The sequence below is a fragment of the Gastrolobium bilobum genome, unplaced genomic scaffold (genome assembly GCF_033153095.1).
Source record: "Gastrolobium bilobum isolate Gb01-03AN ecotype WA unplaced genomic scaffold, APGP_CSIRO_Gbil_v1 utg48056, whole genome shotgun sequence".
In the NCBI taxonomy this organism is placed as follows: Eukaryota; Viridiplantae; Streptophyta; class Magnoliopsida; order Fabales; family Fabaceae; genus Gastrolobium; species Gastrolobium bilobum.
Genome location: NW_026899624.1, coordinates 36938 through 55753, shown reverse-complemented (window position 1 = coordinate 55753; position 18816 = coordinate 36938). Strand labels below are relative to the sequence as shown.

General features: G+C 33.6%; 1 protein-coding gene and 1 long non-coding RNA gene across 3 annotated transcripts; one reads left to right on the top strand and one right to left on the bottom strand.

Moving 5' to 3' along the window:
* The first annotated feature begins 996 nt into the window (after positions 1 to 996).
* On the top strand, positions 997 to 2828 carry LOC133292086 (uncharacterized). Of its 2 annotated transcripts, XR_009748871.1 has the most exons (4): positions 997 to 1222; positions 1519 to 1595; positions 1696 to 1762; positions 2194 to 2828. It is a non-coding gene; the product is annotated as an uncharacterized LOC133292086 (long non-coding RNA). The 2 variants fall into 2 exon arrangements; XR_009748870.1 differs by having other exon boundaries at positions 1177 to 1595.
* A 4532-nt stretch (positions 2829 to 7360) lies between these two features.
* On the bottom strand, positions 7361 to 13958 carry LOC133292089 (ATP-dependent RNA helicase DRS1-like). The gene is made up of 5 exons (XM_061490464.1): positions 13800 to 13958; positions 13421 to 13714; positions 12115 to 12342; positions 9700 to 9765; positions 7361 to 8950 (listed from the first exon to the last, which is right to left on the bottom strand). The coding sequence occupies exons 1-5, from the start codon at positions 13956 to 13958 to the stop codon at positions 7361 to 7363; spliced, it is 2337 nt and encodes a 778-aa protein (XP_061346448.1).
* Between the last annotated feature and the right edge of the window lie 4858 nt (positions 13959 to 18816).

Genomic DNA, 18816 nt, shown 5'->3' with positions numbered 1-18816 from the left:
AGAGCGGTTTGGATTGGATTTTGTTCAGGAGACTACTGAGCAGATTAAAATGATTAAGGATCGTCTGAAAAGGGCTCAGGATCGTCAGAAAAGTTATTATGATCTCAAGCACCGGCCTCTAGAGTTTGAGGAGGGAGATCATGTGTTCCTGAAGCTGTCACCGGTTACGGGTGTGGGACGAGCCCTTGGAGTGAGGAAGCTGAGTCCGAGATTTATTGAACCCTATCAGATTCTTCGTAGGGTGGGACCGGTTGCCTACCAGCTTGCCTTACCTCCGCAATTGGCAAATTTGCATGATGTGTTTCATGTTTCTCAGCTGAGGAAATATGTAGCTGATCCTTCTCATGTGGTTCAACCTGATAATGTTGAAATCCGGGAGAATTTGAAGACTCCTGTTGGACCACTGAAGATACTCGAAAGAGATGAGAAGAAGCTGAGAAATAAATCTATTCCTATGGTGAAAGTCCAGTGGGAAGGAAGGACGCCTGAAGAGTCCACTTGGGAGCGGGAAGATGAGCTTCTCCGGCAATATCCTGAGTTTAAGGACAGGTACGTTCTTGATTTTGCGGACAAAATCGCTAAAAGGTGGGGTGATTATAATAGCCCAACTTAATTAATTAGTAAATCTAGTGTAATTAATTAATTAAACATGTTTTAGTGAGTGAAATTAAGTATAAGGCTTAATTAAATGAATCTGAGTCACTTTGGAGTTAAAAAGTGTACTCAGTGAAAATTAAGGGGTATAAATGGGTACTGACGAAAGTGCCCAAAATATAAAAATAAAAATAGTAATATTCCTAGAATAATATTCCAGACTTTTGGGTAAAGTTTGGTAATTATTGGAGTTAAATAGATAGACGAACCAATACCCACATGTTACCACTTAACCAATGTTAAGTGATAAAACACCAAAAAGAACCCCCCATTTCCCCCAGCAACCCGTCGAACCAGAAGAGAAGAAAGGAGAGGGAGAAGAAGGGAGAAGAAAGGGAGAGAGAGAGAGAGAGAGGAAACCTTAACCGATTTGAGTGATTCAAAAGCCTAAATCGCTTAGAATCTCCTCCTCTTTCATAATCCTTGCTTTGTTTTGAGTGGGGAGCATTGTGGAGAGGGATATTGCCTCTCAAAAATTCGGCCATTGGTGAGATTTTGGAGTTTTGGTGGCTTCTACCTCCATGGGAGCTTGAGGAGCACTCACATCATTGTTGTGCAACCATTGGTGGTAAGATTTAAACCCTTGAACCTTATTTTCATGGAAAATTTCATGAGTAGGGTTTTGTGAATAGTAAAGTGGGAATTTTAGAAATTGTGAGTAAGTTGACTATGTTCTAGGAAGATTTAAGCTTAGAGCATGTTGTGAAAAATGCTAGGAACGACATTTAATCGGTGGAAATGAGCCTAGATGGTCATTTGATAATTGTTCATAATATTGGAAAATTCATGCTTGGATTGGTTAGTATTCTAGCATGTTGAACAATTAGTGAGTTGAATGATTGATTGTGTCCTTGTGATGTCTAGGATTGAGACATTTGGACCAACCGTGAGTGATCAATCATTGGAGCAAGCTATGGAGCTTGAATAGCTCATTGGAATTGGTAAGCTCATCCTTGTGTTGTGGTATGAATAGGATAGCTTGGATTGATGATGATGAGTTATCCTTGAATGCAATATGTTAATTGCATTACCCTTGTATAGGTGTATATTTGTAAAAGTGGATTGCTGAAACTGTTGGTGAAGAACAAAGGTCGACTGAAGCATTGAGGTAAGCCTTCGGACCTTGGGTGTAATTCCCTTGACTGTTCTACCAAGCCCTGAAAGGGTGGAGGTTGTGATTGTGTATATAAATGCAATAAAATAGTGTAATGCTTTGTTATACGTATGTGTATGCATTTGGTGTGGCATAGGATGGTGTTTCCCTATGTTGGTATGTTGCATGACGATGCGTAAATCATACATGGTAGTTAGCTGGCCAGTAGGACTATTTGCATCTGAGTTTCCTTAGGACAGCTTGAGAGCTCGAGGGATTTCTCCTGGAGATGTATTGCACTTTGCATAGATATGTATTTACTGCATTATTATTGTTATTGCTATTACACTGATATGGAACTGTGGGGTGGAGAGATGCTCCAAGGACCCCTGGTTTACTGGATATATTCGTATATCTCACCCCGTGTTGTGGGGACCCCCTTTCAGGTAAGGATGCTGCAGGAGCCTCTGGTGGCAAGTGGCCATATCTGGATTATGCATGAAATGTGGCATTCCTTTTGAGTTTATGCATGCCTTTGTAGTTGACATGTATAGGAATTTATTTTCAAAGCCTTTGGTCATTTGTATATCTTGATTCATTGGATGAACTTAGCCTATGCTCATGCCTTTGGTTACACCTTTTGTTGATGGGAGCCAAGGGAATGATCATAGTGTTTTGTAAGCTAAGTTCTATGATTTGTAAATGATATGTAATGTAAATGATGCCTACTTGAAATTCAATATATGCATGCTTGTTATGTATTGAGTTGTTGAATTGGTTGGGCTGAAAATCAATTAGGTACCCTTTGTTTAAATTGGTAAACGATGAGAAAACAAAGGTCATGCTGCCCAAATTCTAGCTAAATCTCATGAGGAGAGGTTGGATGTGTGCTAGGATTTAGTTTTGGGGCATGGACAATTGGGGTTTGGAATGGGGATGCATCTTCCCCTAGGCTTGGACTTGAAAAATGTGGGAATTGGAATTCCCTGGCAGCGCGCTTAAGCGCCCAGGAGCGCGCCCAAGCGCCCTGCTGCCCCTCCGTGTGCCAATGCATTCTGCCTCCTCGCGCTGGAGCGCCCAAGTGGGGGCTGAAGCGCCCAGGATTGCGCGCTGGAGCGCCCTGGCTTGCGCTTAAGCGCCCTTTGCTGCAGAAAGTTGGGATGCTTACTGTCCCCTCGTGTTTTAGCGCCCAGGGTGGGGCTTAAGCGCCCAGGGTTGCGCGCTTGAGCGCCCTGGTCCGCGCTTGAGCGCCCTTAGCCACTGAAGGAGGAGATGCTTCTGACTCTGCGCGCTAAAACGTCCCAATGGGAGCTTAAGCGCCCAGGATAGCGCGCTTGAGCGCCCTGATGCGCGCTTAAGCGCCCATCCACACTGGAATGCCTGATGCTTACTGCCTCCGTGCGCTTAAGCGCCCAGATGGAGGCTTGAGCGCCCGATAGCGCGCTGAAGCGCGCGGGGCCTGTGACCAACACTATCTTGTGTTGCTTCAAATTGTCCTAACTTGGGCTACAGTGCTCCGATTTGAGCGCGGTTTGAAGCCACGCATAGCTAATGAAGAAACCTACAATATAGTAGAGGTTGTGAACTAAATAAGAAGTAAATTAATGGTTTAAAAATGGAAAATGAACATGATGTTAAGCTTAATTTATCTGTTTCCGCAAGGTAATATGGTTATGATCACGAAATTGGGTATTATAAGTTCGGTACGTTTTAAAATGAAAAATTTATCCGGATTTTAATTGAACCCATGTGATTGTAACTGCGCTTAATATCATAATGCGATGTTAACAAACCGGTTCTAGAACGGGGTGTTACACTACAGAAGGAGGTAACAATGAGGATGATGCTGAGTCTCAATCTGAAGAGGATGAAGATAATGAAAGTGCTTCAGAAAAGTCCTATTGTTCATATTTGCATTACATGTATGTAAACTTATAGTATGATGAACCAAGTTGAGTACAGTGAAGAAAATTCAATTGCATTAGAAAAATTTACAGTTTCAAGGCCATGTTTGTCTTCGACCAAAAACAGATGGCATCAATTCCAATTCTGCAGGATTATCCGCTTATACTGTGCAGGGTAGTAAAGTGTAAGCAATGAATTTTTTAATTGCTTTTGATGAAAATGTGGGGTGGGTGCGTGTGCTTATTACAAGCTTTTGGGTCTATTGATTAGTTCCACACATGCAGTAGAACCCTATTTATGAACCCCACACTTTCTAAACCAATATTTGACTTGAACAAAAAAAGGGTGGCTGAATTGAATAACATTAATCCGGTGTGTACCTGATAAATATAACTTTCTGTGAATCAAACAATATCCTAATCTAATGGAACAACCCGAGCACAAAGTCTTTTATGTGGATTGACGATTTAGAACTATGAATGTATGAAGGTTAGCAATAGATTAACCAGGCATAGCATTAGAGACACTTGATGATCAACATAGAAGCAGTAGCACCTTCCATCCAGCAGTTATATGTGTGTCAGGCCAAAACAGAGCTACCTAAAGTCTTGAATGCTATCATATTCATATCTCACAACACAATTCCATTTAAAAAATATGTAATATGTATTTTTGGTGTGGACTTCCTTCAATATAGAACCTATATTTAGGTACATTCATTAATCGTACAAAACAAGCTTTATGTCAACAGGTTCCCATATTATAGGCGGCTTAGGTTTTAGAATAGTAAACTCGTCAAACAAAAAAGATTCTCCAAATGACATATGAACTACAATGTTGCTGTAAAGTTCATTATACTTTGAAAAAGATGCTTACAAGCAAGAATATAAACAAAGATAATTTACATTAAGATAAACCAAAACTTTTCTAATCCAAATAGCAATATTGATTCAAGAATCTAATTATAAAAGTCAGCTTGTATTATATCAATGTACGCTGCACGAACTTCATTATATATTTCCTTGCTATGCTCCTTGAGGAAGGTAACAACATACCTACGATTTTACACTTCCATTTGTTATATTTATACAGAACCAGAAAGCTCACAACAACGACCACAATGATTCTATAATTTAAAGGTGGACAAAGCAGGGAAGCATAGATTGAGATTGGTATATTTCATATCCTGCTCTTGTTGGCAGGCTAAATAAAAATATGCAAATGATGGCAACCAAAATATTTAATTGAATATTTAGTAACTAGTAATTATATTCTGCTAGATCACCGTGCATGCAAGACTGAAATACAAACAAATTTAACCAAAATAATATTCAGTCAACAACCTAAGAATAAAGAAATTTGTTAGAACACAATCCAATGCTCAAGAGAGATACATTTTAAAACAAAGTTTGAACATGTTATCAAGTAGATACAATTTTAGCTAGTAGAAATTAGAAATTGGAATTTGAAAACAGCACTACGAAAGAGTAGCTAATGAAGGCAAAACAGCTTCATAGCATAAAATGCAATAGCCATTCAGCGAAATGAAAAAACTAACGAGTTTCATTTCATCGAAATAAAAGTCATGAGCATTACGTTGTTAATAGATTTTGGAGCAAAAGAAATGTTCACTTATCAAATAATAAATTCAGGATATTAAAAGCTAATACAAAGAATAAAAGCATTCCATTCAAATGGCAATAAAACCCATAAAATACAGAAACTGAATGTGAAAGTGCAATACATAATGAAAGTGCAATATAGGTATGATTAAGGATATGAACCCAAAATACTATTTCACAGCAGTAATTGAAAACCAAAGTAAACATGAAGTTCAAGCTACGAGTAAGATAGTGAAAAATGATATATACAAGAGTGGAAGGATGCAAAAAGATATTTCTGGCAGAAGGACAAAGCATTTACCTTTGAGTTGATCCAAGTTACCCTCCTTCATCTTCGTATGTTGAGGAGCGTGAACGTTAATAAATCTGACTCACTTCAAACTCAGATCTCTTTCTAAGTGGTCTTCAGGAACGAACGTTACAATTTTGGTAAAGGGTAAAGGTGAGGTTATTTTGGTAAAATAACCTCACATTCCCACTCATATTTCATAACCAACCAAACACATACTCAGTAAAATAACCTTAATTTTCCCAGAAAAATATAGGTCTGCCAAACAGTTTTTTAATAATATTTCAGTAAAATATATTTCCAGCTACATTCCAGTAATAATTATTATCCGGATAAAAAAAAATTTCTCTCCTACTAAACGCCCCCTTACTTCATTACAATATATATCATTGCTTTCTTCTTCTTCACCTGACACACCTTCCGTGGACGAGGGCACTGCAATCTCCATCGACCGCTCTGGCCTTTACAACCCACCTGGTACTTTCTTCAAATTTCCTTTCTTTCTTCGCTTCTTTTCCTCATTCTCTTATTTGTTCCTTCTCGCAGACCATTCTCACCTCCCAAATTCCGATTCTGAGCTCGTCAAGCACCTCAAAGGGATCATCAAGGTTCTTTCTCCCCATTTTTCTTCCTTTACTTGTTTGGATTGGATTTTAGTCTGTCAAAATGTGTAACCTTTATATTCTATAACCAATATTCCCTAATTTAAATGGCGAGACTCTAAGCTATAAAAGAAAGTTAGGCCATATTGGTACAAAGGTTTTTTATCAATTTCTGAAGTTGGTAGAACATATATACGAACACAGTTAGTATTTTGAACAGTATACACATTCTTCATCAAGTCTTTATCATGCATAAAATTTAAGCAACAGAGATTGAAGTGCCAACACCTTTTGTGCCATAATGAATCCGTAAGAGAATTTGGTAGAGCATGCTCAAATTTTGGTCTCTAGTGAAAATTTCTATCCTTAATGGCAAGGGTCATCAATAAAGAATAAAGAAATATATAAAATCTCTCAGATGTATATTTATCAATTTCTGAAGTTGGTAGAACATATATACGAACACAGTTAGTATTTTGAACAGTATACACATTCTTCATCAAGTCTATATCATGCATAAAATTTAAGCAACAGAGATTGAAGTGCCAACATATTTTGTGCCATAATGAATCCGTAAGAGAATTTGGTAGAGCATGCTCAAATTTTGGTCTCTAGTGAAAATTTCTATCCTTAATGGCAAGGGTCATCAATAAAGAATAAAGAAATATATAAAATCTCTCAGATGTATATTTATCAATTTCTGAAGTTGGTAGAACATATATACGAACACAGTTAGTATTTTGAACAGTATACACATTCTTCATCAAGTCTATATCATGCATAAAATTTAAGCAACAGAGATTGAAAATTTTTGTGCCATAATGAATCCGTAAGAGAATTTGGTAGACCATGCTCAAATTTTGGTCTCTAGTGAAAATTTCTATCCTTAATGGCAAGGGTCATCAATAAAGAATAAAGAAATACAAAAAATCTCTCAGATGTATATTTAACATTAGATAAAAAAAAACATAGATATTGGAGGAAGTTCCAAATTACTCCGCAGCCAGTGTGCAGTTAATAAGCGTATTACACAATCATTTATCAATAATCAAGCGTTGAAGTTGCCAAAAGAAAGGTTATCCATTGATTAATAACAAGTACAATTCTACAGTGGCGAATCAACTATGGCAAACACAGATAGTTGTTAAAAAGAAAAACTAAGTTGGGCAATCTTCAGTAGGGATTCCCTCTTCAGCTATTGAGACCCCCTCAGTGGCGTCCTCCCCAGCAGTGTCTTCAACGTTATTCCTAGATGAAGCTTCCTCACCAATACCTTCCAAAGGAAGTGTTGCCAATAACACCATCGCCAACGATGGGATCCGCACGACGGGATCTCTACGGCGTCAGTAGGTTCGCCATCTACGGGTTGCTCTCCGCTCAGCACATGGTGGTCGCCTAAAGGTGAGTCACCGAACTTGGCTGATTCTTCCTCTACATCATCCTCTTCCTCATCAGAGTCAGGCCCTTCCTCTATCACAGTCGTCTCGCCATTATAGAGTTTATGAAGCAGGCGTTTCCCTTCCACCACATAATCGGCACTCAAGCCCGAAGCATCTATCTTAGGATATCGAAATTGAACCTGATTCAGGGCGTTGTTAAAAGAATCATAAAAAACTGAAGGCAAGCCAAGCTCCAGCTCCTGTACTCGCCTAGAAGCTTTTTTAAAATCCTCTTGGGCGGCATGCAAGTTACCACATACGCCAGTCAACTCAACAGATAACGCATCCTTCTCCGACTGAAGGGCAGCTTTCTCGGCAGTCAACTGGCTATTCGCCGCCTGGAGCCCCTTTTTCTCGGTTGAAGACTCATCCAATAACTTTGATAAGTCATCCTTCTCCTGCGACAGGCGTTGCACCACGTCACTAGCCCCCTTCAGTTCTTGGTTGCTGTCAGATAAAGTTTTATTGGTTGCCTTCAGGTCACTAATTTCCTTACCCAACCGCCTGATCTCGGCCGTTAAGGACTCAATCTTGCGCCCTTTCTGTACCAAGTCATCATGCTGGGTAGAACAACGGTTGTCAACAGCAAGAGTAGCCTCCCGGGTTCCCTTGTCGACTCCCTTACTTGGGGCGACGGGAGCGACAACAGGGGCGTCCGAGAAACTCTCCATGGCAAACGAGAGACTACCACCTGATTGACCAGACTCAGTCGGCTCCACCCTAACCGTTTTAGCTCCTTTAGGCGAGCTTAAATCCTCGCTAGCAACCCTCTTCCTTCCAGAATACGTTGGTTTAGGAGGAATAACTTCAGGTGCAGAAGGGTTGACCGCCAAACTCTGGGCATTCTCCTGCACATCCTTAATAACCGGGCCGCCAGTCCTCCTAGCAAGCTCCTCGGCAGGAATGTCCGCTGCAGACCGGACCTTCCTTTTAACAATGTTCACCACTTTCCTTTTTCCCTTGTCGACTCCCTTACTTGGGGCGACGGGAGCGACAACAGGAGCGACAACAAGTGATTTATGTAACATTTTTGCACTATTTCTTGTGCGCACAAATATTATAGTTTGCCCCAGATTCTCTCCTATTTCGACAAGTGATTTATGTAACATTTTTGCACTATTTCTTGTGCGCACAAATATTATAGTTTGCCCCAGATTCTCTCCTATTTCGAGTATGTAATCTTTTTTCATTTCAATCTTAGAGAGTTCATCAGGACAATGAACTTTATATTGCTTTACGGCATCTAAAGATAGTTCCTTCACAAAAAGTGTATTATAATCCTGCTTGACTGTCCTCGAAACAAAATTCTGGACAATGTCATTCAATGTAGCAGAAAACAGAAGAACCTAGACATACACAAGTCAATCAAAATCTTCTTAGATAAGAAAAGAAACTAAAAAAACAACTACATCACATACAAGCACACACAACATTTGAATCACATACAAAGCAACCAATCTTGGTAAAATGTTCATTTAAGTACAGACGAAATGGTTATGGTGCACAAAAATAACAAGGAACAGTTATAATTCCCTTCTACATAGATTCAAATTAAATTATAGCAAACCATTAGCATCAATCAAATTAACATTCAATCTTCATATCTATGCAATATTATTTGATTGAGCATGATGTACTACGTAAAAAATTCCTCATACTTTTTTCTGTTCTTATAAGATGAATGAATCACTTTACTCTTTTAAATATACTTCACAAGTTGCACAAGGGCTCAGGGAGAGCATGACCTTCCATGAATTGGCAGGTGTTCTACCCGAACAGGTTGAAGGATGGGTGACGGTAATTTAAACAACATGTATACATGGATGTGCTGTCCCTATGGATTGATAAATTCTTGCATAGATTTGATCTACACAAGTCATATAAATAAAACCAAAACATAAACTAATACATTATCATTTTAAAAGTAGTAGATTGACACATATATCATGTAGTTATTTAATGTAAAATGACGATGTGTCAAGTGTGTACTTAGCTTAGGCTATGCAACTTGTAGACTAAGTCTATGCCAGAATTTCTTGGATGGATGAAAATGCCATGCACACAAGCACACTACGCAAGAAAGAGTTCAACAAACCTGACAGTTAGAATTGACTTTTTCTATTCCTTTCATTATCCTCAGGGAATCATCTTTAAATCCATCCTGCAAAGTTTACAGTAATTAAGCAAGTTAGGGCACAACATATTTAGAACCCGAACTGCGAATACCTCTGCTTTAAAAAACAAAAGAAAATCACAATACTAATTCAGTAAACCATAACAATTCCCTGAACCTAAAACTAGGTCCTAGGATCTCTAGAATACTTACTAGAGAGTAATTACTAACTAGAAAAAGATATATATTATCATGAGTTAAAACCTATGATTGAAATAGCGGCGCTATAGCGCGCGATAGCGGTTCTGGTGCGGGTTGCGGCACCCAGCCGCAACTTTCGAACCGCGACGCCACAGTTTCCGGTAGACGCCGGTAGCGTACGGTGGCGGCAGTGGCGGCCAACAGCTCTTACAACGTTATTAAGCCGCTACAGGGAAAGGAAGAAGAGTTGCAGACGTTAATGGAGAAGACGAAACGCTGAAAGTACGGTGGCTGTGTTTATTAAATTAGATTATCATTTAAGGGTATAATGGGAAAAAAGGAAGGATAAATGAAGGGTAAAATAGATATTTAACTTTAAAAGCCAGCCAATTTTTTTTTTAAAAAAAAAACTTTAAGTTTGAATCAGTCATCATGTCACATGCACACCTGCCACGTACACATCTCTTTGCTGTCACACTCCTTGCAGTCCCGTACACTTCTCTTTGGCTGTCACACACATCTGCTTTTCAGATATAAGTCTATATCTACACGTTTCCTCTCTTTCTTTTTTTCATTGTTGATAATATGCTTTCAATTCCTCCATTTTAATAATTATTTTAAATCTTTTAAAAAAAGTTTTTGAAAACTTGTAAATATATAATTTAAACAAGATATAAATTAAATTAGAAAAGGGTTTGTTTTTAAAAAAGGGTTTATTTTTAAACTTTTGAAATTTTTCAAATTAGAATCACATAATTTTTTAGATGTGATATATAATTTAAAAAAGTGTAGAAAAGATATAAAATTTTCAGATATTTTATCTATTTAAATTAGAATTAGATGATATTAAGTATTAGTTTAAAGGATATTTTTTTATATAAGGGTTTGTTTTATTAAAAATAAAAAATGTTAGAATGTAAGTGTCAATAATCAAGAGAATAAAATGAAAAAATTAATTATATTACTTTTTATTAAATTTAATAAAAGATACAATAAAAATATTTTCCAGTTTAATGTAATATAAATGCATATTATCAAAGATAAAATAAAATATAAATACATGTAAAATATATATATATATATATATATATATATATATATATATATATACTTGCATTTGTTTTTTATATCTTGCTGATGAAAAGAGAGGGAAATCTTGTTTTCTTCCCTCGTCTTTTTCATCATTTTCTTTCCGTAGACTTTTGCTAAGAAAAGAGGCAAATATGGTTTTCTTTCTGTAGTCATCTTCTTTCCCTCTCCTATTGTCCTAAAAGACATTGATGAAAGTAATGAATGGTTGGTGGGAGAAGTGGGTGAAGATGCAGAAAATGAGTTTGTTTTTGATGATGATACATTGACTTGGGGAGATGTTGCTAATGTAACTGGGGCTAATGAGCCTATAACTTACACTAGGCAGCATACTAGATTCAGGAAGGAAGCTGCCTCTATGCCATCAAGCTCTAAGGGAATAAGGGATGAACAGATTGAAGAAGGTGATAACCAAGAAATAGAAGATGAGGATGAACAAATCTACAAATTTAACACTAGTGAAGAAAGTGAGGGTGGAGAAGAACAAGGCTTTGAAGAAATGTTTGATGATAATTCTGATTAGTTCTTTTCCTTCTTGACTTTGATAGAGCAATTTGTATTTGACTCTACTTGGATCCTTTATGTTCCTAGAATATTATTAATTTAGTTTCCTTCAATGAACTAGTATGTTGCTTCCTTTATGTTCCCTTTAATCCTTGTTTTGAATGTGTAGTATCATACTTTTCATTACTTATTTCCTCCTATTTTGGGTGATTTCTTATCTTTTAGCATTTATATAGCATTAATATATGTGGTATAATTTATTATAAGTATTTATATGGACTTCACAGTAGCGGTTTTACCGCTACCCGCTATACCGCTATAGCGTTTTTGGGGTCGGCCGCTACCCGCTATTTAAAACTATGGTTAAAACAAGCGGTCTACTAGTGCACTCTTCCTCTTTATCCATCATTAAAGGAGGAGAGTCACAACTTACCATTTAATTGTAACTTATTCTATTAAAAAACAAGGGTGTTGCCAACTCCCCAAAAGATTGTAACAATAATAAGCTCAGGGAGAATGATAAGGCTATGTGCTTGCCTAGTCCAAGGACAATGAAACCTCAAATTCTAAATAAACAACATTTCATTATCACGATAGAATTACCTGAGCAAGCATTTGATCAGCCTCATCAAAAACAAGAATCTTCAACCTTGTCACCCCAAGTTTCTTATAAGCCATCCACTTATTAATCGTGCCAGGGGTCCCAATAACCACTTGAGCCATAATCGGTGCCCGTTTCGCTATCGGCAAAGCATCACTACTGTCTGCTGGTATAGCACATTCTGAGCTAATCCCCATGTACTTTCCCATCTTTCGGAGAACTTCAGTATTCTGCCACACAACACAATAATCATCAAGCTACAACTAACACAGTCACAAATCACAATGTTCGATAACAGTGATTAACAAACGAATAAAAAAAGAGAGGAAAGTTCACCAATGCCGGTTTGTTTTAGAATCATCTATGGCCCAATGTTTTTTATCACATATGTCCCATTGATTTGTAAAAAATAAAAAAATCACGAGGAAAAGTTCGATAACAGTGATTAACAAACGAATAAAAAAAAACAAACAGGAAAGTTCACCGAAGCTGGTTTGCTTTAGAATCACCTATGACATATGTTCCATGGTTTGTAAAAGTAAAAAATCACGGGAGCAGATAAAAAAACATATACTTTCGCAAACCACACGAGTGATAAAAAATAATCAAAGGCATAGGTGATTTTGTAGTAAATGGTTTGTTTTAGAATTACCTATGCCTTGTGATTTTTTTTTTATCACATATACCCATGTGGTTTGTGAAAAAAAAATTACAGCTGCATGTGTGATAAAAAACATAACTTTTTGCAAATAGACATATGTGATAAAAAAAACAACGGGATATAGGTGATTCTAGTAAACCACGCAGGGCATTGCTGAGCTTTTCCAAAAAAAAAGAAGAAAAAATAAAAACTTCTAGGGCTCACGATCAGATATCCCTTTGGAGGGATATAGCTTTTCTTCCGGAAGTATGGGGCCACCAGCTATTGCATTCTTAGTTATGGGTTATTTTTTTTATTTTATTTTTGGTAATTACATGGGGCATAGCCCCACAAGACAAAAACAGAACCTAAAAGCAAACTACAAAGACAGCAAAAAACAGAAAGCGTAAAAGGCACTACTGTTAGCCATAGCAGATCGAACAGTAGTAACTAAACATCAGCTGGGACTTGTCCAGGATCAAGCAGGATTATATGGTAGAATAAGATTATCAAGCAGGATCAAGCAAGATTACTTGGTAAGATAGCTTAAAGCTTGAACAGAATCTGACTCCAAAGTAATGCTCTTCCAACCATAGTTATGGGTTATTTAATCCATGAAAGAATAAGATTATATGTCGATTTAAAAAAGCAATGTCTTAGAACCTTACCTGAATAGCCAACTCCCTGGTTGGGCAAATGCAGAAAGCTTGAGGAGCCTGCAACTTTGGATCAACTCGACTAAGCATACCAAGAAGGAAACACGTGGTTTTTCCGGAACCGTTATGCGCGTGTGCGACCAAATCCCTATTCGGAGGATTCAAGATCATAGGCAAGGTTACGGCTTGGATCTTACTAGGTTTATGGAACTTCATCTCCACGTAGAGTCCGTTCAAAAGCTCCGGTGAGAGATTCAGTTCTTCGAAGGTGGTAGCTGACGTGTACGGAGTGTCGCCGGACGAAACCTGCACATAAATTCAAAACCATAAACCGTCAATTTCTCGCCGAGAAAGAGAGAAAAGAGAAATCGGGAATGGGGATCGAACCAACCGCTTGGATGTTGGAGTCTTCAGGCTCGTCCAAGAACTTGGGAGAAGGCTTCTTGTTCTCGTCGATCGTTAATCCGAGGACGTTGAGCGACGAGGAAGCTGGCGCCGGCGGATGAGCATCGCTGGCGGAGGTGGTTTCGGCGGTGGATGGTTCTGCCATAGCAGTAGACGAGACGAGACCGAGTGAAGAAGAGTATTCAAAAAAGGAATTCGCAGTTTCAGAGGGAAGGAGAGGGTAATGGATTACTGTGAAGAGTAATTAAATAAAATAGACATATACTACTAATATATATAAAGAGACAGGGTGCTAATTTGGAAAGATTTTCTATGGATTGAAATTTTAAAGAATTGCAAAAAAAAATCTACTAATATTTAATTATGATTTTGAAGGATTGAAAAAAATCACTTAATATTTGATTAAGAATTTAAAAGATTATTTTAGAGTGCAGTCAAATCCGGTGGTATTCAACAAGTATTTTAAAAGTATTTTAAATAAAGAAAAAAATCTTGTGATATCAAAATATATGACGATTTTAGTTAATTTTCTATTAATGTAAATTTTATTAGATTTTTTAGTGAGAAATACAGATATGATGTCTTTTTTACAATCTTATACTAACCTCTATGTTTTCTTAAGATTTCTAATTGCAAAGTTTTTTTTTCTTTTGGCGGGTCTACCCGCTCGAAACCGGGTTTCGCTAGGAGAGCTTCATCAAAGCTAAAAAAATAAATTTTTAAGCGATTTTCATCACAAAACAACACAGAAATAACAATCCAACAAAAGTCTAACCTAATCCATCTCAAAAACATTAGATTTTTTAGAGCTTTTGAAAATTTAAAAAATGATTTTTCAAGTTATAGGTCGCGATTTTTCTTAGCACAAAAATGTATAATTTTTTATTAAAATCAACATATTAGACAAATCTAATTAAGAAGCAATATAATATTTATATGAATATTGACATAATATATATTTTTCTAATAAAAAATTGGTATTAAAAATAATCTATATTAATACTATTTTCTCTCTATAAGTCCTTACAACTTTTTTGGCAAAATATTATATAAATTTTTATGACATTATATGTTCCAAAAAAATCAATTATTAAGTATCTATAAAATTTAATGGTTGGATGTATAATTCTTCAAAAATCACAATCACCGGTAAATATTTTGTGTTAATTATGCTCTTACATCAAAAGAGTAAAAATTTAATTTCTTTCATATGCATTAAATTAAAATTTACATATTTATAGTGAATACATTTTTCTACTTTTTTTAACCGAATAATATTTGTCATTTTCAATTTTGTTATTTAATTTTAAAATTTAAAATTTAAATTGTTTTGTATTAATTATACATACTTTTAAAAAATAATTTTGTTCTCTTTTAATTTATAATTTTTATATATATTTTAAATTGATTATACATATATATTTAAAAGGTTTATATTAAATATTTTCTTAAAAATACTTGTATGGAAATTTTTTATCTTTTTATATTATTCTTTTAAGTTAAGTTTTTATTTTCTTTTCTTTTATAGTATAAATATGTCATTTCTTAATTTTTTTCAATTAAATTTCAAATTTCAATTTATCAACTATATATATATTTTTATAATTTTAATTTTTTTTCGTTTAAACAATAATTTTATATTAAATTTAAATTTATTTTACATATATACATATATATTTTAAGATATTGATAAATTTAATGAGTTGGAAGTATAATTCTTCAAAACAAAGACTGTAACTACTGATAACCAAAAAAAAAAAAAAAGACCATAACTACTGAAAAATATCTAATTTTATTTTTTTGAAATGACAAAATCCTACTAATTTATAATTCTGCCAATTTTATTCCGTGATATACTAATATGCTTTTTTTTGTTTACTTCAGTGAATATTAGTAAAGTATACCGTGAGTGAATTTTTAAAATAAGCAATTTTTTTATATATATCCGTTACCAGAAAATCATTCTGTTTTATGTCCTTATTTTATGTAGAATTTTTGTGTTAATTATGCTCTTAAATCAAACAGTAAAATTTTAATTTCTTTCATATGCATTAAATTAAAATTTTCATTTTTATAGTGATTAAATTTTTCTAGTTTTTTTTAACCGTATAATATTTGTCATTTTCAATTTTGTTATTTAATTTTAAAATTTAAAATTTAAATTCTTTTGTATTAATTATAATTGAAATAATTTTGTTCTCTTTTAATTTATATTTTTTATATATTTTTTAAGTTGATTATACATATATATTTAAAACGTTTATATTTTGTTCTCTTTATTGACAGTTAAACATTTTCTTAAAAATACTTGTATGGAAATTTTTTATCTTTTTATATTCATCTTTTAAGTTAAGTTTTTATTTTAGTTTTTTTTCAAGTATAAATATTTTATTTCTTAATTTTTTTCAATTAAATTTCAAATTTCAATTTATTAACTATATATATATTTTTATATTGTTAACTTTTTTTTTCGTTTAATCAATAATTTTATGTTAAATTTAAATTTATATATATATATATATATATATATTAAGATATAGATAGATTATTAAATTACCATATATAATATCCTTAATTTTAAATTTAATTTATATGCCAATTAAGCGTAATGAAAAGGCTATTGAAATTAATAAAAAAAATTATAGAAATAAAAGTGACAAATTAATGTTATATTGTTAATTAAAACAAGAAAAGAAGACAACAGCGCCATACTAAACTTTTTTTGCAACTTTTCGTTGGGTATAATAAATGCATATTTCGATTCTTTCCCTTTTGAATAAAGAAACATAAAAGATTCCTTTTTATAAACATTTAACTGTCAATAAAGAATCATAACTGTTAGTCATTGTAACGGTAATAAAAATCAGAATAATATTATGTTGAAAAACAAAACAAATCAAAACAAATCAAATCAAATCTTGAGCGGATGATTAATATTGAGTAATGATTTCGTTGCTCCACTGTTAAATTTTTTATAGGTCATTCTTATCCATTATAGTTTTTATTATCATACTATTTCTTTTTTCTTGCTAGAATATTATTACAATATTCCATATTTGTAAATTTTATATAGAGATTAATATTTCTCATGTTATAGAAAATAATTTTTTTATATATTTTTTTTCATTATTTTTTTTATATGAATCCACATGGATTTTATATACTTTTATATGTGTATAAAAAATAAATTTATCTCCCATAACAAGAGAAACATTTAATCTTTTAATATGCCTTAAATCCATGATGAAAATTCAAAATCCAAGATTTTTCTTGCATTTTTTCAGGATGAAGGGTAAGCGGACTGCAAATTCCATTTTTTGCATTTCCCACCGAAACAAAATCCTTCTTTTGACCACTCACTTTTTTCCATTTGACAAAAATATAAATAGTGGCAAATCTCAACTACTTCCACTGTATAATACGCTGTCTCAGATCTTTGGACATTTCGTCTCAAATGTTGGAGAAATAAAAAAAAAATTGCATATCTTATGCAATTCTATTTAATTTAGAATATATTTAACATTAGTTCAGTTTATATAAATTTTCTGACATTATATGTTCCAAAAAAATCAATTATTAAGTATCTATAAAATCTAATGGTTGGATGTATAATTCTTCAAAAATCACAATCATTGGTATATCTTTTGTGTTAATTATGCTCTTACATCAAACGAGTAAAAATTTAATTTCTTTCATATGCATTAAATTAAAATCTACATATTTATAGTCAATAAATTTTTCTACTTTTTTTAACCGAATAATATTTGTCATTTTTAATTTTTTTATTTAATTTTAAAATTTAAAATTTAAAATTTAAATTGTTTTGTATTGATTATACATACTTTTAAAAAATAATTTTGTTCTCTTTTAATTTTTAATTTTTATATATATTTTAAATTGATTATACATATATATTTAAAAGGTTTATATTAAATATTTTCTTAAAAATACTTGTATGGAAATTTTTTATCTTTTTATATTATTCTTTTAAGTTAAGTTTTTATTTTATTTTCTTTTAAAGTATAAATATGTCATTTCTTAATTATTTTCAATTAAATTTCAAATTTCAATTTTATCAACTATATATATATATATATATATATAATTTTTTTTTTTTTTTTGTTTATTCAATAATTTTATATTAAATTTAAATTATATATATATATATATATATATATATAAGATAGATAAATTTAATGAGTTGGATGTATAATTCTTCAAAACAAAGACTGTAACTACTGATTACCAAAAAAAAAAAAAAACGTAACTACTGAAAAAATATCTAATTTTATTTTTTTTACATGACAAACCAATTTTATTTCGTGATATACTAATATGTTTTTTTTGTTTACTTGAGTGAATATTAGTAAAGTATACCCTGAGTGAAAAAAAAAAATTTGCAACTTTTCGTTGGGTATAATAAATGCATATTTCGATTCTTTCCCTTTTCAATAAAGAAACATAAATAAAAAATATCTGTTCTCATCCAATAGTAAAGTATACCCAAGAGATCTTTGCATTGCGCTTACTAGCAAACTTCACCTCCTTTGCAGTCTATCAAGGTTATACCATTTCATGTCCACACTTGCAGTATCTGTTCTCTTATCCTTGCTTTTCATTTGAAGCCAATGCCATCCCAAGCTCTCATCGAATAGTAATGAAAAACGTCCAATATCTATGCAGGCATAAATAAAAAATATAATTCAAATGATATTTTTAACATTTTCTTTCTCTATTTCTTGCTAACTGTATACAATTTGAGCCATAGCAGACTCACACATGAATAGAGGAATACAGAAACTTACGCAAACTTTCAGGAACAATTTTTTTGAAAACATTTGCTGAGTAATGTATATTCTCTCAAGCTTGAACTTTTCTTTCACTCATCTCATTCAAAAGCTTGTTCATCTTTTATCCTGCCATCTTGACACAGCTTGCGCAAAATTGAATTATAAGTAACAACTCCAGGGTACAATCCCTTAGCCTCCATCAGCTCACGCATT

What these genes read in the sequence shown, in the direction of transcription:
- LOC133292089 (XM_061490464.1), bottom strand. Translation starts at nt 13,958, where the DNA reads ATGGCAGAACCATCCACCGCCGAAACCACCTCCGCCAGCGATGCTCAT. An exon ending in CCAGGGAGTTGGCTATTCAG is followed by an intron (nt 12,343 to 13,420) that starts GTAAGGTTCTAA and finishes GTTGTGTGGCAG; the next exon opens with AATACTGAAGTTCTCCGAAA. An exon ending in AAGTCAATTCTAACTGTCAG is followed by an intron (nt 8,951 to 9,699) that starts GTTTGTTGAACT and finishes GTGTATGTCTAG; the next exon opens with GTTCTTCTGTTTTCTGCTAC.